The sequence below is a fragment of the Anthonomus grandis genome, chromosome 10, assembly GCF_022605725.1.
Source record: "Anthonomus grandis grandis chromosome 10, icAntGran1.3, whole genome shotgun sequence".
NCBI classification, from domain to species: Eukaryota; Metazoa; Arthropoda; class Insecta; order Coleoptera; family Curculionidae; genus Anthonomus; species Anthonomus grandis.
The window spans coordinates 24,360,137-24,386,204 of NC_065555.1; the positions used below are offsets into that span (position 1 = coordinate 24,360,137).

General features: G+C 31.7%; 1 protein-coding gene across 2 annotated transcripts; it reads right to left on the bottom strand.

The window, feature by feature from the left end:
• LOC126741371 (SH3 domain-binding protein 5 homolog) lies at window positions 1-26,068 on the bottom strand. Of its 2 annotated transcripts, XM_050447762.1 has the most exons (9): window positions 25,864-26,067; window positions 25,599-25,800; window positions 25,400-25,536; window positions 25,165-25,342; window positions 6,938-7,056; window positions 6,715-6,876; window positions 6,529-6,658; window positions 6,242-6,471; window positions 1-526 (listed from the first exon to the last, which is right to left on the bottom strand). In XM_050447762.1, exons 3-9 carry the CDS (start codon window positions 25,508-25,510, stop codon window positions 377-379), a joined length of 1,080 nt encoding a protein of 359 aa, XP_050303719.1. In that variant the 5' UTR covers window positions 25,511-25,536; window positions 25,599-25,800; window positions 25,864-26,067; the 3' UTR covers window positions 1-376. The 2 variants fall into 2 exon arrangements, with proteins under 2 accessions (XP_050303719.1, XP_050303720.1); XM_050447763.1 differs by having other exon boundaries at window positions 25,603-26,068.

Here is a 26,068-nt window from a genome sequence, read left to right on the forward strand (position 1 = left end):
TTGAACTTTCTTATATTTTATATTTGTATACATCGAAACGTTTTATATTCTATTATTTGTCCTTTCTTGCTTGTATCCTATTACAAGAAGTTGAGATTCAAATAAGAAAATACCAATCTAACAAAAAAAAATGTAAAAGCTTCTGGCAATAATAAAGTTACATCTGAACACTAAACACCGCATTATAATAATAATCTGAAATATTATTACATCCAACTATAATCAGCGTTTGAAAAAAAAATTTGCACTTAAAACTTATAAGGAACTAACAACATTTAAATGAATTTAACTCTTACAGTGTTTCAAAGCACTCTTAGTGCTATTATAATTTAATTTATAATACTTTTATATAATATCTACTTAAAGCTTCTAAAAATCACTGCAGACGACTTCCGGGTCGTGTGCTTGATTTGCAATGCTTTTTAGGTGAATTTATGTTCCCAATATTAAGCTCGGATATGTAAACTTCCTCGTTCTTACCGTCTGCAATGTCGGGCCTTGTCATTCCTCTAAGAATAGCCTTTACCTTAAATAAAAAATATGTTAGTTTTCATACGGCCTGTTTTTAATTAATTGTAGCGTTTTACTCGTTTATGGTTAATTATTAAATACATATAAAATAAAAGGTTGTTACAAAAATCCAGGCCGGAAATAATGTGTGTTACGCCCCTGCAGTAGCAGGGGCGTAACACACATTATTTTAAGACAAAAGTTGTTTTTTTTTTCCTAAACTGCCTCCTTGAGGCAGGATTTCAAGATGGCGCTGGTAAAGGGATTTTTTGCTCATAATTCTTAAACCAACTGTAACAAACGTGCAATTTGGCAAAAAAATGCGTTAGGCATAATCCTCATTAATAGAAATTTAAAAATTGTTAGTGGTGTATCCTATAGAGGGGCACACGTGCTTATTTTTTGCTACAACTTTTTTGCTGTTTCAAATTGATCAGTGTTTCAATTTGATCCTTTCAAAAAGTCGCTTAAACTTACCGTTTGCTGTCATGCGTATGAAATTCTAATAGTTGATCAGAAAAAATAAGTTTGCCATAGAAACTTTCAAAATCTTTGTCCTATCTCATCAAAACTAATTGCCTTTAAATTGAAGAGTTTTACTAAATACATTTTTATTTATATTAACTTTATTTTACAAATTTTAAATTTACTGTGAAATATCCTGTTTCGATAACAGCCGATTAAGCGCGTACATCAAAGCAAATGGTCAAACTGACTGTCAGCTGCGTCAATATCTTTATCAGACAGTCTTCCGAGGCTGACCTGCTTACTTTTTCGCAAATACCTGGTATGTTGCGAATCTGATTAAATCCATTTTTAATTCGCCCACAAAGATCATTCAGGTCGTCAACAGGTGTGACATAAACAACTTGTTTAAAATGACCCGACAGATAAAAGTCCAACGATTGAAGTCGGGAGATATCTCTGGCCGGACGTCCTCGACCTATCGGGAAGGATCAACAAGGCTCTAGCCCTTTAGTTGACGCATTTCGCATGGAACCCGTCATGCTAAGACTTGCAACACGCTGAACTTTATGCAGTTGGGCCAGGATTTTTGCTCTTTCCGTACATGGTCACCAAACAACAGCCCCGGAAGAGGTTTGACAATAGATTAACAGATCCAGTGAAAGATCTTAGGGGACAGCTCCCAGGTGTTGCCGAAAGTTCTTCTGCAGGCCCATAGAGCGCAGGCCTTCTTAATTCTGCTGCCTGCGTGATCGTACCAGAAGAGTTTGGAATGTAATGTGATTTCCAGAAAAATCGAACTGTCCTGGAGTATTACAACTGCACTCTATCCCTGGTCTAGTTGTTCTTATTTGAATCTTCTTAATTTTATACATACTATACAATACGCAAACAATAAAAATTGAAAAAAACCAAGACTCTACCATATTTTGAAATTGAGTGAGAAGCTCAGCATCAACACTACCAGACGAAACAGACCTGAAATAGTGGCCATCAATGATAGTATTAATTATGCTATGGAGAACAATATTCCAAAAGTTATAATTCTGACAAAAAAGTGGCTTAGAGAAGCTTAATAGAAACTATGTGTCATTTGATAGAGACCTAATAACCCAACAAGCAAAAGACTAATATATGAGGAATCAGTAAATATTAATATAAAGCTAACGTGGTTACCAGGACACTCACAACATTAAGGGCAATGAAAATGCAGATAAATTACCAAACAGGAACAATCCTTAACGTATCCAGAAATTTAACTATCCATGAAAATCACTTCCTTGCAAAAGGAAAACTAAAAAAAGATTATGTATAAATAGGTCAATCAAGAAAGTATGTAGTACAAACAAATAGAACTGAGATTCCCAACGAAAATATGATATAAAGAGATCACTACCCTTTCTAGTATGGGAACAGGGCATTGCCTTAATAACAGCATCTCCATAGACTGCGGATGAAGGATTGCCCGCACTCTTACTGTGGATAGACAGAAACCTTGGATCACATCTTCCTTAAATGTCCCATCGAGCGAGATTTTTTCAGAGATGATTTTGGAAGGTATAGAGGCCCAGATTCCGAACACGAACACCTTAAAAAGCTCTTAGACAGCAAACCGTGATTCGATAAAAGTTTCACCAAGGCACTGAACAACAAAAGCGCTGCTGATCACAAATCGCGCCACCTATGTCCTGTAAATCGTGTCAATTTTGTTGCATTAAGAAATGCGTGCAAGCAGACGATAACGATCTTCTCAATTGCCCAAATGGACCAAGATCGTTCTGATCTGTAACAAAGGCAGTTGGTCAAGGAAGATTTCTGTAGGTCAAAAATTCTACCATTTACTAGGTGAAGATAGTTTCATTGCAATGACCGCAATGGAAAGGGCAGACTTGCTGGGTCAGATGTTTACATCAAACTCTACCGTAGAGCAATAAGGCAAACCACCACCGACTTTGTCAATAAAGGATTCTTCGATGTCAGAGATCGTCTTCCGTCACAGAGATCTTAAAAAAGTCTTCAAAGGCTTGAACAATAACAAGATTATCGGCTGGGATGGAAAACCGGCAATAGTATAAAAAAAAGTGCGCTCGTGCTGACACCACCGTTGTGCAAACTATTTTCTTTTTCATATAGAAGAGGTCTCTTCTCTGAATACTGCGCGAATCGAATGCTCAACCGATACCCAAAAAGGAAAAAAGGCCATGTTCATCAATTACCGTCCGATTGCATGAAAACCTCTTAAACAAATTGTATTATTATAGTTTGCCACCAAGTCTCGTTGCTTGGCTTAGAAGCTTCCTCGAGAACCGAACCATCCAGGTTGTAACTAAAATCTGTATTGTTGTGACGAATTCATAATGAGTTACTTATTTTATTGGGTATTACGTGACTTATAGCAAAAATCAATTTAGAAATTACTATCTCATACGCTCAAAAATTGAAATTGTTCTTTTTTTCAATTTTTGAGCGTATGAGATAGTAATTTCTGAATTGATTTTTTCTATAAGTGACGTAATACCCAATAAAATAAGTAACCCAGGTTGTAATGGACACACCTCGCTGTGTCAGCCCCTTACTTTTTTTCTGTTATCGACGATCTTCTTGACAAAGGCCTATGATTATAGGTTGATATATTTATATGAACTCTATTTACAAAGAAAGCTACTTTTGCCGCCCCAACCGTTATAATGTGCAAGGTTACTTTACCGCTGTCTTTGTCAGTTCGCTTGTCTTTGCTTGGAGGTTGAAAGCAATATATCTCGACATGGTCATGTAGCGGTAGGTAAGCGGCTCCTCAAAAACTTGGCGTTGTCTTTAAAAAGAAAAGGCTGTATACACCGCAATAGCTTTAAATGCTTTACAAGGCTCAGATTTGTCCATCTCTTAAGTATTGCTCTCACATATGTAGCTCTGCACCCAAACACACTTTGAAGTTGCTTGATCCCATCCAAAAGAGGGCCATACGCCTTTTAGGAGTTCCAAAGATAACTAGAAGCTTGGGCAGTTTGACGCATATAAGGAATGTGGCAGACCTGACTCTGTTTTATCAATACCATCTTGATGCTTTTCCGAAAGGCTTCGCCTGCTAACTCCTCAACTCAAGCGTGCGTAAAGAACTTTTACTTCAAAAATAATAAAAAAAACAATAATACCCACAATTTTGACTTATAGTCGACCCTAATTTAAAAAGGAATGAAGCTAACTATTTACATGACCATGATTTTATTCAGCTTTGATCAGCACATCCTTACTCTTATCACTAAAGCCATAAAATTTAATATGATTCAGTTGAACAAATTTCATGTTTTTCTGATAGTTCAATAATTATGATCAAAAAATCACTTTGACAGCACCATCTTTAAATGATCGTCGAATCGATCGAAAAAAATTTATTTTTCTTTGTATAACTTTAGTCTTAAAATGACATGTATGTTACATCCCTAAAGTAGCGGTCCGGACTTTTGTAACACCCCGTATATTAAGTGAACAGTCTGTATTGCAGGTTGTTTTTTTGATTTTATTATTTTTATTTTATTTCTTTTTTAGTAGTTTCTTTTTGGTTACAGTAATTTTAGAATAAATAGTTAGTTACTTTATGCTTAGTTAATTTTATAAGGTCCTTTTCATAACAGTTCACTCTTATTTGTCTTCTTGTATTATCTTCTTGGAATGTTATATTTAAAATTGTGAATTTAGATATTTAATTCATATGTTGTTGATCGCAACAATCTATTTAGTATATTTGTTATACAGGGTAAGCGATAAATAATGGTAAATATTTTAACAGAAAATTACTTTTTAAAAAAATGCGTTTTAATTAAATTTTCCTAGTAGAAAGTCAAAGACAACCAAGATACAGTGATTAGCTTAATGTAATTTTTTTGAACTTTGGCTATAAATTTAGCATCTATTTATTGTTTTAAAAAAATTTTGACAATTGTTTTTTTTATATGACAAATCTTAAAGTTAACCTTTTTTTAAAATTATGTCATAGACGGTGCCACCAGAAATCATTTGATTTGTTTTTAAGCCCCGTAACTTTTTTATGTTTGTCATTGTAAACAGTTCTGCTTAAAAAAGGTATGCTTTTAAAATCTCGCTACGATTTACCCTTTTCGAGATATTTATATTTAAAGTTTTCAATGCGCTCAAGATAAAATGTTATTTTCCTAAATCAGCTTAAAATATTTGTTAAGTATCAAAATAAATTATTTTAAATGTCATTTTCACTATCAGGATTTATGTTTTTGTCAGTTACTTCGATGAGTGGTTATAAAAATCTAAAACCACTCATTTAGTAACGTTATCTATGACCTTTTACTGCGTTCTTATTGTTAGTTCTGTTAGTTATTGTTTTTTATTGTTACTTATTGTGAAGACTAATAAACTACTAATTAGTCGAAGACCTTGGCCCGCACGAAGTCCAGTCTTTAACTCATTTAATTTTTGCATATGTGGATACATGAAATTAGTGGTAAAAATATTAAAATTATTTTTTAGATTAGTAAAAGAATTTTAAAATGTATTGAGACAAATGGATGTCATGTCGATCATTTACTGGAAAATATTCATAATTTTTATTTTAAAGTTATTTTTTGTATTTTTATTAGTAATTTTTTTGAGTGTATTGAAAACTTATAATAATAAATATCTCGAAAAGGGTTAATCGTAGCGAGATTTTTGAAGTAATACAAGAAAAACCAGTGGCGTACCATTTTTCTTTATAAAAGTATTCAGCGGAAAACCCGCACACACACCACTGGAGAACATAAAAATGTTAAAAGTATGTTGGTAAATGGCTCTGGATACACAGACCCTGCATACCAATCTTTGGACAAATATCTACAGGGGTATTTAAGTTATCGAAAAAAAATCATTTTTTTGTTAAAACTTTACCACCCTGTAGCTCAAAATCTAAAAGGTTTAGGACCTATGTTTATAGGAACTTTTTTGCGAATTTTTGTCCAAAGAACACGTTCCTGAATTTTGTCGAAATATATAAAAAACACCCTGTATACTACATGACTTCTTTGAAATTTATCGGATTGATTAAAGCCAAGTATGGGGTTTGTTTAGGACGCAATTTATGAAACTTGATATCTTCCCTATTAATACTTCTTTAAATACTAATACACCAAACACGTGTCTTAAAAAATTATATTTAAAAAAAAATTTACATTAAACTTTTTATTAAGAAACGGTAAAAAATAAAACGCTACAGTCTCCGCATATATTGTAAAATAAAACAATAAAGTAAATTTCTTACCTCTTCGAGATCTTCATAAATATTCTCGCTGGAATCCTTCTCACTTACTGCAGAGCTTGTGGTGGCAACACTGCAAATCTCACATCTATCCAACTCAGCTGTAATATCAGGTAATGAACTAATACTTTTTAAAGATTTATGAGTAGGGGTTTCCTCAAAAGTTTGATTTAGTTCTGCACCAACTCCTGGTTCTCTGGGACGTGTCAGTAAGTCATCTTCTGTTTGTTTTCCTAAAAAATAAAACGTGCAAACACAAAAAAAGAACGAGCTTAATTGAGATCATTTACCTTGTCGCCTTAAATGAATTTCATTTGAAATCTGTTCCAAATTTTTTAATGTCTGAGAGTAAAAGCTTTTAGTTTTTACTATTTCTTGTTTTATGCTCTCGATTCTTTGTTTTTGTGTATTGAGTTGATCCTAAAATTACGGAGGGATTTATTATAAAAAAGAAATATTTTAAAGAAACTAATTACTTGACAAAGTACTTTCTCATCAAAGTATGGTCTAGATTTAATGATAAACTTTTGAAGTTTTTCTTCCAGCTGTTTTAAGTTCTCTTCAGTTTGCTTGTATACCGCTGCCTTAATTTGATGTTCTCTGCCCTTCTCTGTCTTTTGAGTATCTGCTTCCATCACCTAAATACATTTTAGTTAGATCTATAGCTAACTTAAAACTAGCATTTTTATTTTAATCCACCTTCATAGTAGCATGGTTAAGCATCTCCTGCCAAGCATTATCAAACTGCCACTCATGTTGATTTGTTAGAAACCTCTGCTCTGCTAAAGCTACAGTTTCTTTAGCTGCTGCATGTATTCCTAATAAAGAGAGAAACTATAAAACTTCAATAAATTATAACATATTAGTATCTAGGAATTGGAGTTCAAAGAACGAAAAATGTAAGTGTTAATAAGTACCGTAAAATGGGGAAACATTGGCCCATTTTTTTTTTTCTATTATTTGGCTTATAATAAAATACTTGTTAAACTCTATGGTATGTAATTTTTATTTATGCATCATAATGGATGTTCCCATAGATTTTGTACTTCAGTCTGCATGTATAATAAATTGTTTATCAAAAAAAATTTTTTTTTTTAAAGTGAGCCAAAGTTACCTTGAAATGGGGAAACTTTGTCCCGTGCATGTCAATTAGGTCTTGGGTTAATGCTACACTGAAACGAAGGAGGTTAAATTGATTTTAGGTAAATAAAAGCTTAAGAAAAAATACTGGCGGTTTTTAAAACAGATAATAAACAGAAAAAATGCAAAATTTACAGCAAAAAATTTATTTTAATGAAATTTATTGCAAATAATCAACACATTTGTTATAATAAGGGACAAAATATCAAAAACACTTTATCCTAATGCTTTGCAAAAATATCCTACATCTATACTAAAAATTACACTTATTTGTCAACAAAAGTGTCAATTTCTGAAACTTGTACTGATTTCTCTTAGATACCATTTTTGGCTCCTTAATTTTCATAATGAATTCTTCCCAACTGTACAAAAATTCGTCCTTTTTTTCTGGCCACCTCCAAAATTTAATTCATTTTTCCATACAATCTACTGTACGTCCTTCTTCTGAAATCTTGATAATTTTTCCAGGATATTGGTTGGCATTAAACGTTACCAACACAAAATCGCCTATGTTTAAATTAGCGCGACTTGGTCTCTCAATATCAGGATTTTGAACAACCTCATTATTCTCGTGTTCAATCAAATCAGAAAATGAGTCGCTTAGATTATCAGATTCTAAATCATTTTCATTTAAAGAGCTCTGAGAAGAGCTTGAAGGCTTTCGTCTTGGCTCAACGGATTTTTGTTTTCAAGATTTAGGCTTGGTATCTGGGCTTATTAGGTCACTTGAACTTATGCTTTTCCCAGCAGGAACCTGCAATTTTTTTCTTCTCTGCTTGGTCCTATTTTCAGTTCCCAAATATTCTGCACGTTTTGCCTCTCATCTGTCCAAAAAAGCTGAACCCATCATGTCTTTATTCACTTAAGTTTTTTGGTAGGCGATCAAGTAACATTTGCTTATTTAAAGGATAAATCCCACATTTTTAAAACCAAAAATTAGATTCTGGCTTTTATCTATTTCTAGATTTTGAATTAGTTCTTTAAGTAAGGGTGGAAACAAATCCTTGGGAATACTTGAAAATCTGGAACCAGATTTTGACTCTTTCCACTTGGTTAAAATATTTCGCCAAGCTCTTTTTAGTGGGGTATAAAATGCCACATCCAATGGTTGGGTGAGGTGAGTTGTGTTTGGCGGCAAAAATACGAATCTTATATTATTCTGCTCACATAGTTGAATAACCCTTTCGCTAATATGCGACGAGAGGTTGTCACCTAATAAAAGAACAGGTCCATATTTGTTTCTCACTTCTGGAAGAAAATGATATTCAAACCAATCTTCAAATGTAGGTCCGTCAAACCACCCACTCTTGGAGCGGTTGTAGCGACTTCTTGGGGGGCCATTTTCTGTCCAAGTAGTCCAGAGATGCTCGGCCTTGTATACAACATAAGAAGCAAGCGATTTTCCTTCTGCATTGCCACAAAACATTACAGAAGTGGCATTTTTGCATATTTTTTCAACATACTTAGCCCCTCTTTTACAAATGATTTTTTTATTTCCTGGGTCGTCACTAAGATTGGTCTCATTGTAATTCCATATTCGAGAGGGTGGAATGTTTTCTAAAGCAACTGCCAAGTTTTCCATATAGTCATTCAATGCCGCTTAAGAAACTTCTGCTCGAACTCTCTTTATATTGGAACTAATTCGTTGGGCTAAGTTTTTATGACGCAGCAAGTAAGATTTTGTCCACTCATATCCAGGCAGATTATCTTTGGACAGTGAAATACGGGATCCTCTTTTTTCTAAGTAAGCTTTAACAGCCATCCGAAAGTCTATTGCAACTACAGGAAAACCGAAATCTGCTAACTTGATAAGATGTTGTTCAAAAGCAGCTTCTTCCGCATCTGAAAAGACTTAAGATCGGCCAATAGTTTTGGAGTGTTTGCCCTTTAATTTATTGTAGATCTAGGAATCCCATAAGTTGCGGTAGCAATTCGTTAAGACATTCGACCTGATCTTATTTTTTGTAAGCTTTCTTCCAGTTTTTCAGACGTATAATTTGCATAGGATCGTGACCCAAGGCGTTTTTTTGGGTGTCGAAGCATTACTAACCTTCCTGAAAAAAAATATGAATGTAAAATATTTGTTGCTAGTTGTTGAGGTAACATTGGCCCGCGGTGTTACCCCTAAATATGGGCCAAAGTTACCCTAAATTATATTATCCAGGACAACAACAAAAGGAGAGTTAATAATATAACTAAAAAATATGTTACACTCTATTTTATAGTCAACTATAACGCCAATATACTTACCGAGATACTAGAACTTTCCTAACAATTGGTGCCGATCAAAGTTTTAATGCGTAAGTTATTGAATAAAAATCGGCCTGTCGGCTTTAAGATCACCTTTCGACTGAAAAACACGCTGTCGCCGTCGCGCGGCTGTTAATGAAAGTACAAAAACGCCCTCTATCGACTGGAGTTTACACAATAGAGTTGCTATTTACTTTTTTGGCGCTATTTTTAAAATAATATTTTTTCTTAATGTGGGCCAAAGTTGTCCGCAAAGGGTTAATGTTTCCCCATTTGACGGTACTTAAATAAATAAGGAACTAAAATCTTTCAGAGTGATACATTCCTGAGATGAAACTGGAAATACTTTATCATATATTTACTTTATAATGATGACAATATTGATACCAAACTAGAATTCTCAAGTTATGTAACTTTTCAAGTGTCCAGCAAAGAGTTTTGTCGTTTTTTTGTTATTTAACTTATGAACAAACAAGTGCATTTTATGAAGGATGTTATTTTTTGGGGATTATCAAGATATTTGTTTATAGGACCTGAGTCTCTTGGATTAAGAAGACGCAACAGTATTATTACTGCTCTCTAGTCCAGTGATAGAAATGATATTTTAAGTTAGGGGTTTGTAGAGTTTTATGGAGATTTTAGTTTAATTACATATTTTTTATGTCGTTGAAGATGAAGAGTCTCTTCAGTAATGTTTAAATTTTCTGTTTAATGTAACAGAAGCTGCCAAAAAAATATGACAAAAATAAATAATGTTTTTATCACCTGTAATATTTTTTCATCAATAAAACTTTCATTAAAAGGGTTTTGATTATTGATTTTGTATTATTCAACTGACTCAAAACCCTATAGAAAATTAGATAACGAAATCAGAAAAAGTGTTGTGTATCAAATTATCCATGGTAAAATGGATATGTTGAGTTGATTTCATCAAACTTTGTTCTATCCATTATACAGCTGCCGCATTATGGAAAAAAATACTAAATACCGTAACTAGGTTTAAAAATATTACCGATTTTTTATCCCATTTGAATCTTTTTCTGCTCAAATGTAACTGTCAAAACGTTTCCTTGTAAATACCAAAAATACCTTGTCATAAGTTTTATTAAATATTTTACTTTTGGATGCATTAAGAGAATTTTGATCAGGGATTAATCATTTAAAAAAATGTATGTAGGTATTTAAAAGCCTCTTTGATAATCTTGATAATGTTGCCTGAGGAGTGTACTTTTTTATAAGTATTAATTGCATAGTTGCTACTGTCACTACTTAGAGAATAATAATTGTTCAATGTGTTTAAGTTTTACATACAAATTTTTGCGTTCGAATTGATGCTGCTACAAAACACATGTACGACCACAATTGAACATGTATCAGAAAAAGTTATCTTATTTCATGCCAATTCTCATACGGTCAAACCTTTTTTTAAGATAGGAAAAATAAACATATTTTTTCAAATAATTTTTAAGATCAACCATACCGTTGCCTCGTCGCATGGGTATGTAGTTAGTTGCTTCGGGTTTTGTCAACAACTTAGGCTTGTCTATGTACCTTCTGTCAGATTTCTTACATTTTAGGTCGTTTCTCTTTTTAGAATTTGTTATTTTTTCACTCCTTTGCTACTGTTATAAGTAAACGTTTACAAATGGCCTATACTTCCCTAGAAAAAGCAGAAATGTTGTTAAATCGCTATCCTGACCATAGAGTGTTAATAAATGTAGATCAGTGTTTCATGGGAGGCAAAATTCCTGATCGACTACGGAAAGTAGGAAAGCCAAGGAATGATAACGCTGAAAAAGATATTGTGAATATTGTAACAGGGAATCCAAGTGTTCAAGCACTTCTAGCCAACTATGAAAAAAGGATTCAGTTTTGTCGGGTAATGCGGCATCGTACTAGAGAAGACCCTCATTTTTTTTAATTTGGTGGAGTGACGAAAATAGATTTAAAAGAACTGGGATATTTAATATTCGCAATTTACATTATTGAGACTATATTAATCTGAAAATTTTGATAAATCTATGAGCGGAGACCATTGAATTAATTGGACCATTCGAGTTCCCCAGAAGACTTTAAACGCCGAGGATTATTTACATTTTTTGCAATATAACTTGAACGATTTACTTGAAAATGTATCGCTAGCAACACGCCAAGACATATGGCTGCAACACGATGGAGCTCCTCCTCACTCTGCCCTCGTAAGGTACCATCTCGATACTACGTTTAATAACTGATGGATTGGAAGAGGATGAATCCATCCAATGGCCGCCGAGCTCACCTGACCTGAACCCCATTGACTTTTTTCTATAGAGATATTTAAAAAAACTTGTTTTCATCAATTAAAGCCAGAATGAAATAAAACTGCAAAGAAAAATACGACAAGCGTCGAACGTTATTACATAGGGTAAACCCAGGAGAGATGCCACTTTGCGATTACTCTCGACCTAAAATTTCTCTGGAATTAAAACACCCTCAAGTCGACAGTTTTTTGAAAGACACGAACGTGTATGTAAGGCATCATCAATACCTCTTTATTTACTAATAAATAGGCCTTATATTAATTTGGCTATGTAATAGCATCATTGAGGTTAGGTTTTGTGTATAGTATGTAAGTGAACCTACAACCGCCAATTTTAAAATTGAAGTGGCATCTCTACCGGAAAATTGGGATAGATGCCATTTGTCATTCAGGGTGAGACGCCTCTCAGATATATTCTTATTTTTAGGAAAATGCCTACATTTTACGTAAGAAAATGTCCATTTCGTGGTAGTTGAATGCAAGAGGATTTAAATTCAGCCGTCGATAATATATCCAGAGGTGTGATGAGTACATGGGAAGCCGCCAAGAACTTTAAGATTCCCTATAGAACTTTAAAGAGAAGGATTGAGAATGATAATACAGAAAAGAAAAGAATGGGGCCAGATAGTTTCTTGGGAGAAGATGCTGAGAATAAATTAGTCACACATATTAAGAAACTTCAGCGTTGTGGTTTTGCTCCCACCGCCACAGATGTAAGAGAAATGGCTTTCCTTTTAAGTGGAAGTTGAGTAGAATTAAAAAATTTCATTTGGAGAAACGAAAAGCGGGTTATGACTGGTTGCAAGCGTTCCTGAAAAGGCATCCTGATTTGCCTGTGCGCAAAGCAGAAGGCGTATCACGACACCGAGTTCTAGGCGTGAATAAAGAAATCATAGGCAACTATTTTAATCTCTTGGGACGCGTATTAGAAGAAAATGATCTAATGGATAAGCCATCCCATATTTATAATATGGATGAAACTGGCCTTCAGCTTAAAAATAGTCTATTAGGTGTTAGCAAAAAAAGGCTCGAAGGCAGTTGTTAATATAACGGCGCAAGAAAAAGGAGAAACTATTACGGTTGTTGCTTGCTGCAATACTGAAGGCCAGTGCCTGTCAGCATTTTTAAGGGAAAAAACAAAAAATTAGAATTTGAAGACAACATACCATCAGGGTCTGTGGTGTACATGTCCCAGAAATCGGCATACATTAGTTCGGAGCTATCTGGTTCAGAGATCATTTCGTCCCTAGAAAGGTTCCGGGTAGCGTATTGGCATTCTCTACTACGAGAGGACACAGGTCTAAAAATTACAGCGTCGAAACGCAGTAGAAGATGCCAGACATAGTTGCCCGAAAAACGTTGGCCATTCTCTAATGCGATTGGACGCATATCTAAAATTTAAGCATCGAAGCACAGTAGAAGATGCCAGATATCTTAAATGACATAAAATTTTAACATTGGCTACTTTACTAGGCCGCAATGGTCTTTGCCGGCGTTTGGTGCGTTTGTTGCATTTGGCGGCAACGCTCTGATTTTATTTGCACGCTAGACAGGAATTAACGTGTTAGTATTTATTTATATAAAGTGTAGAGTAGAGGGTATATAATTATTTGTGAATTATGGAGGAAAGTGTTCGAAAATTGCTAAGTCAGTTTTGCAATAATACCAAAAGCAAATTAATTTAATTTACTTTTAACCAAGATTTTAATTTTATTTGTGAGTTCCGTACTGCTTTTGATGAGAACGAAAAATGTCCGTCAATATTTTGTGACAAGATAATAACCGAATTCGGAAACGTTACGAGCACAAATTGGATTGTTCGTTATTCATTTCCTAATGTGCAGCGCCTTAAGTTTCGAAAGGTTTATGTTTGTCAACATAGTTCATATGGGAAAACAGTGAAACGTAAGAGAAATGACACTAGGATTCGTGATAAAAATTGCAAGGCCCAAATCGACATTAAAATTAAAATAACAACTCGGAACAGTATAAGGAAAGATATTTTGTTAAAAGAAGGCCTGAATACCATTATAAAGGTAAGTTATAACTGTAATACTATAACAAAAGTGGAAAAATATGATTTTTTAAATAATTATTGCGTTTTTTTTAAGGTAAACTATCAACACAGCCATAGAGTTAATGTGGCCGAAGCTTATAATTTTCTTAGAATGGCTAAGGAAATTAAACAAAAATTCACTGGTTATTTCGAGGACGATATGGGGCCAGCAGCTGCTAAAGCATTTCATGAAGTTCTTCTTTTAGAAAGCTTCAATTTCCAGGAAGCTCTTGCTAACGCAAAATTGAATCCCACCGATCGGCAAATGAAACATTTCTCTAATAAATGGAGGTAAGAGCTTCATGTTGATACAAAATATTTATCTGTATCGTTAAGGAGCTTTTTCACCTTAGAAACATTAACTGTACAGGGTGTTTCATTAATACTGCAAAAAAATTCAGGATGGGTTTCCTTGTTTAAAAATAAGAAAAAAAATTTCATAATGAACCTAAGTTCGAAAATAAAATATGTTATAACGGTAAAGCAAACATAGACATATTATATGTTTTTGAAATGAGAAAGAAAAGGAGAATCTAATTTTTTTACTAATATACGGGGTGTTCCATTTAAAATAACAAAGTTGACAATCATTTGTTTCTGTCAGTGGCGGATCTACGTGCCAAGTTAGGAGGGGGTAATCAATTTCAAAAGTTCTTTTTACTACTTAATACAGGTATTAGGTGAATAAAACACAGATATTTAAATACGTTAAAAGAAAAAAAATAGTAATATACCTAATATGTGAGCTTTTAATTAGTCAACAAATTATTATTTATTATTTTTTCTTATAGAAAACCATCTTATAGAACCCCATTTACCCCCTCGCTGGATCCGCGCTTGGTTTATGTTTCGATAATAATTTGTTTTTTGGTAAAAAATAAATTGAAAGATGTTTTAGAAAAAATATCGGATTTCAAACATTAGAGAAAGATCGTCAGTGAAATTAATTTGGATCCAGATATTATTTTTAATTTTAAATTTCCATTATTAGTATCGATATGGAAAAAAAATTACAGGTATAAATAATATATCTTAAATGACAAACGACATAATTTAACGAAAGAACATTTGAAACAGTATTTAGTAGTTAGGTAGTTGTTTTTTTAAGATGATTAGATTATGATTTGTTGCAGTTTTAGTTTGTATTTGAAATATCTTTCGTTTGGATTACTTACATTATTTTTCCTATAAAAATAAATGCTATTTTAAACATTTAATATTTTTTATTTATAAAGATAAGAAACTGTTCTATGTTAAACGATAATAATTTTTTTCGTTTTTTTTGTTGCTTTTTTGGCATTTTTCTTTCTTTTTTAAGAACTTTTTTTTTATTTATTTTTGCTTATAAATCCGGTCTTTAGTTATGACTCTTTAAATAGGTGAAAACATAAATGTAGTTGACGCTACTTACAGGTAGAGGCCAAACTAATAAAAAATTTAAATTTCTCATGTCAAAAAAACCGTAGATAAAAAAATTTACTAAAATATTTCAAAAGTTATTTATAAAAAACAAAAATTACACTCTGTATATTTAATAATATCTTGATTATTTAGGAACTGACAATTTCGGTACACGGAGTGAAGAGAGTATATTTGAAGTACTTTGCAAGAACAAAGCTGCACTAGAAGCTAAATGTGCTAAAATTATTCTGAAGGACAATCCATTAATAATCGTAGTTTTAACTCCCATTATGAGGCGAACGCATTTTAAGAAATTTTCAAAAGAAATTGTACTTGTTGATTCCAGCGGGTCATGTGACCAAATGAATACATGCGTTACATTTAAGTACACAGCCACCAAAGTTGGTGCAGTTCCTTTAGCGTGCATACTTCATACATCGCAGAGCGAGAGTAATTACACCCTAGCTTTTAACACTCTTAAAGAACATTTATCTACCAAAGGATTTGGTGGTTTAGGATACCCGCTGGTCTTTATGACTGATAATAGTCCTAGTGAACGGAATGCTCTAAAATCAGTTTTTCCTTCTTCTCATTTGCTCCTCTGCTTATTTCATCTTGCCCAAGCATTCTGGAGGTGGCTTTGGGCATCTAAAAATGGTATTTCAAAAGAGTATAGAAGACCTAGAATGAAAATGCTTCAAACAATAATTTATTCATCTTGCATTGAAGAAGCTGAACATGAATATAACAAAATGTTGAATGATGAGCAATGTAAAAAATATCCTTTGCTTTTAAGCCAAGAATATTTAAAGATATTGTTCTTCAACGCTGTAAAGCATTCAATGGTTTTTGAAAGTTAAAAACGAAGTTAAAAGTGAAAAACGTTTTGAAAGTTAAAAGTGAAAAACATTTACTCGAATTTGCTAATTCTAGACGAAGTCAACCAAAATTACTTTATTTAAAATTCTCCCAAAAGGCAAAAAACCTAAATGTTTATCAAATTGATGCACAAACATTTAGAGTTTGTTCGGCAAACGACAGCCTTCTATTTTATACGGTATACACAGATATAGCACTCTGTGATTGTCCCTTTGGCGTAGGAGGTCGATTTTGCAAGCATTTGTGTGCAGTCCAAGAACAGTTTTCATTAGTCATTGATACTTCGCCATTATTAAGCTATGATGATAGAGTTTTACTGGCAAAATTGGTCTTAGGAGATGAAGCAAATGTAAATTTTTACAATGATATGGACATAACTACAGAATGCAATAAATCAATTTCAAGTACACAATATAATATGAGTATGATGGATTTAAACGAGAATGAGCAATCCGTGGAATTGGAGGAAATAGAAAATGATGATGCAAGTTCAAGCAATATTTTATGTATCCAAGGAACAGATGCTTTAAAAAATAATTTTATAAGAATCTTAGATATACCTGTTAAAAACCCCACACCTGATATAATTGAAGCTATGCACAAAATTAACATTACACTAAATAAAGTACAGTCCGCGACAGAAGTGCAATCCTGCATTATTAATATAGCAGGCAAATTTAAAAAAAGGTATGGTAGACAGATTGTGGTACAACCTACTTCTACGGCCAGACTTAAAAATCGAGATGGTTTGAAGAGTGGTTCTAAAAGAATTCAATCAGGGAGACCCTCAAACGTCGAAAATAAACGAGTACCAAAAAAGAAAAGAAATATTTAAGTTAATATCAATAAAAATACCCCAAATGCCAAAGGTCATTAATTTAAAGAGGTTTAGTATTTTTTTATTTGTAAAAATGTATTTTTAGCTTAAATTAGTTGTTTTTTTTTTTATTTATTTAATAACAAGATTTCCAAAAAAACTATCCTTATTTACAAGATGAAAACCACTTTGTCAACAAGTGTTTTGCTATAGCATTCATTTTTAATATTAATTTGGAGTCTTTAACTTTTTTGCATCTTATTGTAGTAAGGTATAATATTTTTTTACTTGTAAACAAATTATGTGACCATTTTATAATAAAACATAAAAAAAATTTGTTTTAGCTTAAATTAGTTGTTTTTTTAAATTTATTTAATAACAAGATTTCCAAAAACACTGTCCCTATTTACAAGATGAAAATCACTTTGTCAACAGGTCTTTCGCTACAGCATTCATTTTTATAATTAAATTGGAGTCTTAACTTTTTTGCATCCTATTGTAGTTAGGTATGATATAACATTACGCCGATTTTTGCATTTTCTATTGCAATTCGACGTCTCAAATTTTGAGATATGCGTCCAATCGCAGTAGAGAATGGCCAACGTTTTTCGGCGTACTATGTCTGGCATCTTCTACTGCATTTCGACGCTGTAATTTTTAGGCCTGCGTCCTATCGTAGTAGAGAATGCCAATACGCTTCCGGGTAAAGTAGTTTTGATATTAGGTAGGCATGGATCTCACTGCAATTCCGTGGAAATACTCGAATATGCTGAAGCAAACGATGTGATTTTATTACGCCTACCCCCTCATATGACACATTATTTGCAACCGCTAGACAAAAGCGTTTTTAAATCGCTGAAAACAGCTTACTATCACGCGTGCCAAACTTGGGTGACACCGAAGAGCAATAGAACAATCACTCGCTTACATTTTGGACAACTTCTAAATGAAGCTTGGGGCAAAGCTGCATCGGTTCAGAATGCAGTATCTGGTTTCAAGTCAGTCCACAGGTCTAAACTCTTGCAAATCTAAAAATAAAAGGCTTTAAAGTTAATTAGACTTAAATTTCAGGTATTTTTCCGTTTAGCCACAAGCCATTCCCGAATACGCTTTTATGAACGAATCTGTTATCGATCAAAGACATGAAGCTGAAATTGACTCAGAAACTTCAACCAATGTAATTACTGTTGAAAATGATCTACAACCAAATGATGGCGAACCCGATAGTACGCCTGGTAAAATTTTAAATATTGTATCACCTGTTCCTGCAAAAATTGACAAAGTCTGAAAAAGAAGTTCAAAAGAGGTCGAAATCAAAATATACCAAAAGAAAACGAGCTGCTACTCTCATGAAAAAAGAAGAAATAAAGAAGGTTTAGAGTGGTTTACCAAAAAAAGACAGTGAAAAAAAGAATGTGATTGATGTGAAATCTGGAGTATTCGGGCTACAGAAAATTAAAACAAAGGGTACTAAGAGGCATAGAAAAAACAGACTGAGTGAATGTGAATCCTCTACAGATGAGTCATTAACAATGCCTTCTTCATCAGATTCTGAAAACGAGATGGAAGAAGATAATGATAATATTTTTTATTATATGCCTATAATTTTTTTTCCGTGTACTTACCACTTAACTCTATTTGTTGCATTTTAGGCTGTGGCGAGACATACGCTTTAACTAATAAAAAGGACAATTGGCTGCAGTATATTCATTGCAAACAATGGCTCCATGAGTCTTTCTCTAAATACCAAAATATTTGCGAGAAATGTTCCTAATTTTTACTTACAATCAAAAAATCATTTCGAGTTATGGTTTTTGTACTTTTTTATTATTCAATACGACGCAATAAAGATTTTTTTTGTAAAAAATGTGCATTTATTTTAACATGGCATCTCACCCGTTATCTTGGTGGCGTTTTTCCCGTCTATTCCGGGTAAGATGCCTTATCTAACTTTTTTATAAATAAATGTTTATTGCCAAAGCTAAGGTCATATAGAGAGTTCTTTAGTATGAATTATCTAAGACAAACTATGGACTATCTTGTTATGCCATTAAAGCACAGGTCGGTTATAAAATGAGTGTAAAATGTGATTTTGAAAAAACATGTGGCATCTCTCCCCGATTTACCCTACATGAAAGAACCTTCCGGCGTATAAAAAATAATTTACTCTGCTGTTTCCAAATGTGTATTAGGGCAGGTGGTTCACCTTTTGAACATTTATTGTGATGTTTAGCAACAATAAAATCCCTTCTTTATATTATTTAGAATTAGTTGTGGGGTAAGTGATTTTTAAACGATCAGCTTAATAAAAATGTCAATCAAAAAAGACTTGTATCACTTATCTGAAAGTTTTGCACCGTATAAGAATCTTTATTACATAAGTAACTTTTCCGGATAGCTGTTAATTTTTTATAGTAAATTGGTTATTATCACCTGAAACGGAAATAATTTGTATAATAAAATTAAACATGTTGAGTAATATTTTTTTCTTACTACTGGAAGGAACTATTACGCATCCAAATATTTATGAAACGGTGCACTCTTTAGGGCCATACTGCCACCAAATAAGAAGCAAAGAAATTATGATATTCTTGCTATAAATTGTATACATCTAATCGGATAATAATATTAAAAGTTGTTTTGATTGCAAATGACCTCCTCTATCGCTTCCTTTTGTTTGGACGTCCACTTTTGGGATACCCTGCATATATACAAATATGCATTAAGTGATCTTTACTGTATTTAGGGCATACTCGGAAGCATTCTCTGCTGAAGATTTTCTCTCAGGTTTGGATGACCATCCTTAAGTATATTCTGGCATGTCAGTGATACAAATGTTATGGAGCTTATTGTTATGAGCCTAGAGTCCTAAGAAACAACAAGCAGAGCCCTCTGTTACTGAAAACTGAGTAACACTGAGAAAATGGAGAATAAGATTGACGAACTCTACACCTCAAAAAAGGATCAAAATATTGTTTATTTTCAGAAAAAGAAAAGACAAATTATTATTAGATAAAAATTTTATTGAAGATCTTATTCTTGTATATCCTTCACCCTGAAACAAGCCTTTTTCCATATGACTACATTTATAGCAACCATATAATAAAGAGTTGAGGAACAAAAAGTGAACTTTAATAAAAATGTATTCTTTGACTTTGATAAAAATTTATTCTTTAGAATATAATTTTCAAGCTAAAATTTAAAATGAGGTGCAAATTATATCAATTTGCCAGTTTTCCTTTTCAATAAATAGAAGTTGTTTTAAAACTTTTAAAAAAAATTTCTATAATTGCCTAGAACAAATCTTTATAAGACTTCTCGCATATATAAAGTTTATTCTTAAAACCAAGATTGCTCTGCCAATGACACATGTGATAAAAAAAAAAACAAAAAAATTAAATAAAATTGATGTTATTGACCAGAACCTAGTTTAATAATTTAAAAATATTTTCATTTTGTTTATGGTTAACATTATTTAATTGGATATTTGTAATTGGTATTATCTATTCAAAATTTGTATGAATTAATTAATCAATAAATTAATTGCAAATTTTTAAAGAAAAAAATGCTTTAGACCACATTTTCTAAAAGACTTTTTTCTGAGTCATGAGGGGTAAACAGACAATTCTTCAACAGTGCTTCTTGTTTAAACCAAAGTTTGTTAACATCAAATGCAGAACACACAACAGATCATCTGAAACTACCCTTAAGAGCGCCAGGACACTTTGGATCAAGGAGAAAATTAAAGGACTTAAATAAATTAAACACTACACAAAACTGAATGTTGTCAATTCTAAACTAAAATATCTATTTTTCAAATTAACTTTCGTATATAGAATTTGTATGTTTAGAGATAAGATCGAGTCTTTTGGTTTAGAAAACTAAATAAAAAAAATAATAAACCTAAAATAGGTTTGAAAAGAAAGAAAGGAAATAAAAAACCTGAAACAGCACCTAACTCTAATGATCAAACAAATTGACTCTTAAATCTCTCAGGTATCAGTTTCACTCCACACGAGAATATTTTTAAAACAAGTTTGAAGTTCAATTTTTCACAAGATTTGACTTAAGTATAAGGAAACTCTAGCAATGGAGGCAGAAAATATCATACAAAGTACTGACATTTTTAATAACAATTACTTGAGAGCTAAGTTAAGTTCCTAAATTCTTAGAAAGTAACTTTTCTCACAAACCATAGCAAACTTTCAACTAAATTTCACCTCAGGTCATTAGAAGACAAAAGAAAATTCAATGACTTAATTGCTACTAAGGCTGTCAAAGGCTCCTGTCTGGTTCTTATGAAAAAGCTACTGACCTAGAAAAAGTCTTAAAGTTTTTAAATGCTGAAGAGTCAACTCCTGAATAAAGATCTAACTCTAGAGTTTTTACACACCAACAAATATAGACTATATTCTATGTGGGGTTCATTCTTCCATCATTACTATGGATTGCCTAAAATACATAGGCTCGGATATCTGGTCCGCCCTTTGATCTTTTTTCCTGATTTGCCATGTTATCCATTATTAGCTTGGCTCAATAAGGTTTTAAGAGAGATAACTCAATTCAACTAAATATTCAGTTGAGTTAGATGATTTAACGAATACTCCCATTTCGAGGGATGCGGTTTTGATTTCCTTCAAAAACCTTTTTATAACGATTATCCCACCTAAAGATTGCATATTGCTTATCACTCTTCTTTTGAACCAAATGAACCAAAATTACCTAAAATTGTGATAGAGAGTCTGATAACCTTGTTGAATATAGTATTGGAATAAAACTTTTTTTAATTTAACGGACGATTCTTCAGACAGATTCAAGTTGGGGTGGCTCTGGGGTGTTGTCTCTCTCTTTTCCCTAGCGAAGGTTTAGTGCACGACTTGGAACTTAAAATTCTGAACAGTCCCTTTACCAACAAAATAATTTTTTTACAAAGGATATGTGAAGGACAAATAAATTTAATAATTTCATGACTTACTTAAATGAACTGCAACCCCAAATAGAGTTCACGTTAGAGAAAGAAAATCAGAAGAAACTACATTTTTTTAGACTTATTACTCATTAGAGAAAATAGAAACATTTCTTTCGCAATTTATAGAAAACCTCCATATACAGTAATGTAACATAATTCTATTCTAATCTATACAATTTTTGTGAATTCCACCATATTCGCATAAATTTGCTGCTTTCAATAGTTTCTTCTATAGACTTTTCAAAATCCCACTTTCAAAACAACATTTTGGAAAGAACTAGACACAATAAAACTTATTGCAGTTACGAATGGCTAAATTAATTCAATAAATAAATTATTTTTTTTTTAATTTTGCAATAAATATAAATTGTCTAAAAAAAAAGTGCATAATAAACCAGATATGAACAATTTAAAATTCCGTTGTCTAAGTTAATTTGGTAATGTTTCCCTAGCTAAATTTGTTTAAAGCTTTTTCCATTTTGCTAAAAACTTCCAAAACTTTTTATAATCATTTGATTAATAAGACAGGAAAGGTAAACTAAATCAGAAGTTTATTCATTGAACTGCGGGGATTGCACGGCGGTTTATGTGGGCCAATCTGGGCATAAAAATTCTCACTAGGATAATGAAACACTTAAGCCTGTATAAAAAACATAGAGATTTTGATGTCCCAGAACCAATTAACTTTACTAACCATGTACTTTTGCCGGGACATTCTACTAGCATACATGAGAATGGAAGAGTATAAGTGTCACAATGGCAGAAACTTGGACCTGTAGAAAAATTAGAAATAACAAAAGCCAAACAAAGTCCATTTCCCATGTGTGACATCAGGCCATTTTTAGTGCAAGGCTTAACGCTACCTACTAATAAAACAGAGGTAAGTGGTTTGATTCCTACATTCAACAAACCTTCCTTATTTTTCATATATAATTTTTTTTATTTGCCTGTAAACCTGACCTCATTTTCTTTTATATATATGTATATATAAAATATGTTGGTATTCTACAATTTTAAATTTTATTTGTCAGTACTTAGCAGGTCATCTAGCTATAAGGTAACTTTAACTAATTATAAGATTTGATTTTGTTTTAGTGTAGGATTTTATTGTAATTATGTGTGTTTTTCTGTTTATTGTAGGTCTGATGATGCTTTATTAGTGAAACATGTAACCTCGTGACACATAAAAAGATGTTTTGAGACTGAGACTTGCAGTTTTTTAATTTTTCTCTATAAATTTTTAAAGAAAAAATGCTTCAGAGCACATTTCCTAAAAGACCCTTTTTCAGTCATTTGCAGTAAATTCTACTAAAAAAGAAAAAGTTCTAAGGGAAAACTTTCATTATAATAAAACTTAGTATGTTGTTTTACTAAAATTCCTTTTTAGTAAAAGCAACTATAAATAATATTTATGAAGTGAAAGACTTTTTTAAACAATGGCTGCTTATTTTATAACTTAATTCGTAACATGTCTTTTAATACATTTTGAACTGTAAGAATTTTATATGTTTTAACTTCTTAAAGTTTAATATTAATTTATTCATTATACTGAACCTGCTCACCATAAATGAGTAGTAACACATCAAATGTGAGCATATTTATTTTTATGTAGTGTTAATTAGCATTTGCTTATTGTTATTAATTTTAAGAAAGTTGGAAATAGACACAATTTTATTTTTATTTATTTAAAACTGATAAGTATATGTTTTTCTTATTTGCACAAAATTTAAAATATGTTTTTTTACTGACCCAGTTAATTGTTTTTATTTTTTTTTATTTATTTGGATATAAACCTTATTTATTTAAAAAGGAGTTTTATTTCACTAAAAAGCCTTTTTTTCCTTTATGCCAACTTTTCAGCATAATATAGGCCTTCTTCAAGGCACTGCAACAATTATAAAATATTTCAAATACCTATATTATTATCCCTATTATTACTAAACAATAACAATTAAATTTATTAGGCACTAAAAGTTAACATTGGTTAGTTAAAATGTTTAAAATTGGTCAGTTAAAATAGTAAATATACAGTTTAAAATATTATATATGTAGGTATGCCACCTTTGTAGAACAAAAATTAAAATATTTACATGTTATTTAATAAATATCAATATTCAAATAAACTTACAAACAAATAAGTTAAGGCCATTCATTATAAACCATAAAACTGAATTTTGATACAACCTTTAAGTGTCTGTTAACAGTATAATAATATGTTTGGAAAACTTATAAAAATCCCAATATTATTATACAGGTACCTAAATTAAATAAGTGATATTTTGGATGGCAATTCTGAGAGGGGTTTAAATAGTGTAAATCAAAACATAATTTTTTTTTCCAATTAATACCTTAAATATTTTAGGATAAATAATACATTTATGTTTGGTATAAAATGATAAAGTTATACAGGTGATATTTAAAGAAGGTTGAAGTTTAATTTTGTGAGTTTTATTAAATTGATTAGATTTGATTAAGTTATCAGTATCTTGCTTTTTGTTAATGTCATTTTTGTGTTTTCTTATGTTTAACATTTCTGAGATTATTCTTTTTTGCAGTTATTTTGAATATCAATGATCTCAACCTCCTCCAAATTAACTCGGTGCAGTTCTAAGCCTGCATGTTCTGCCAAAACCTTTTTCTTTTTTCACCCTATTACTATTTGAGGCTTAATGCTTATTTTTTGTTCTGTTATCATAGTTTTTACATAGAATTGTGTAACTAACACCACCTTGTAGTTCTTTGAGTGTTGACACTTTTTGCCTACTGTATATGCCTAATAATATGTAATGCCTAATAAAAATATAAAAACCTTAGAGATTTATTTGGCACCATATACAACTAAATCTAAAAAATTGAAAATTTATGTTGCATAAAAAGATAAATGATCATTTTTTTCATTTGATTTACATTTAGGGTGTATTACTGTGTAAAATATCTAATTTCATTTACATAAAAAAGCACAATTTTAAAGTTTATATCACTTGGTGATATAAACTCACAGCCTAGAGTTTTAAAACAAAAGTAAATAATCTGTCAAGATTAAATTTCAACAGTACTCAAGTTTCTGTGCTTCTAATAGTTTTTCAAATAAATATACTCAGAATTAACAACTCACCACTTGCTTTCTGATACTGTAAAGCTGCCTCCTGACATTCCTTTTGTTGCTTTTTTGCTATTTCTAATAAATCGTAATATGGCCTTGCCTTCTCAATGCAAGTTCCCAATTTTTTGGTTAACAACTTTAACCTCCTTGTAGATTCATTTAAGAGCATTCGAAAGGTTGTATTGGCTTCCTTAAATACATTTTGATTAGTTATAGAAGATGAATTAAGTTATTTATTGAATTATACATCATATTCAATTTCCAATTTGTTGATTTCATCTGTAGTTGTGTTTAATTTTTCAAGTTCAATTTGAATTCTGGGGTCTAATTCACTGTCAGAGTCTTCATTTTGACTCATAATTAAAGTTCTGCTTATTTACTAGGCTAGAAAAAAAATTGTAATTACTTATAGAGTAATGTTTAATATTTTAGTGGACAATACTTACATACAGGGGATAAAAACTATTCTCAGATCTCACTTCAATGCTCCAATACTTTTATTAAGTTCAATTTGGTTATTAACATTGGCATTCAATAAATATTTTTAACAGTTAATGATTTGACCTACTTTACCATTAATTTATTTTCATGGGCTGTAAATGATTTGTTGAGATGCAAACATGCAAATTGTTGAAAATTAGAGAATTTCTACAAATATTCACATGACGTCAAATACAATAAACTTAATTTATGATGAATATATATACATACAATTACATTAAAGTTTAGTAAATTAATACAAATATTGTGGAATTCAAATATTTTTTTTTTTAAAAAGATAAATTTACTGTCTCCTTCAGTGTCTGGGAACAATGTTCACTTCCCTAACAATAGATTTTTATGAAAAGTTACATTCTTACAAAGGGAAAACTTCTCTTTCACAAATTTATTTTAATTTGTTTATTTTTAATTTATT

Coding starts and splice junctions, on each gene's coding strand:
- LOC126741371 (XM_050447763.1), bottom strand. CDS start 25,510: ATGAGTCAAAATGAAGACTCTGACAGTGAATTAGACCCCAGAATTCAA. Junction 6,472..6,528: donor AATTCATTTAAGGCGACAAG/GTAAATGATCTC, acceptor TTTATTTTTTAG/GAAAACAAACAGAAGATGAC. Junction 527..6,241: donor TTTATGAAGATCTCGAAGAG/GTAAGAAATTTA, acceptor TTTTTATTTAAG/GTAAAGGCTATTCTTAGAGG.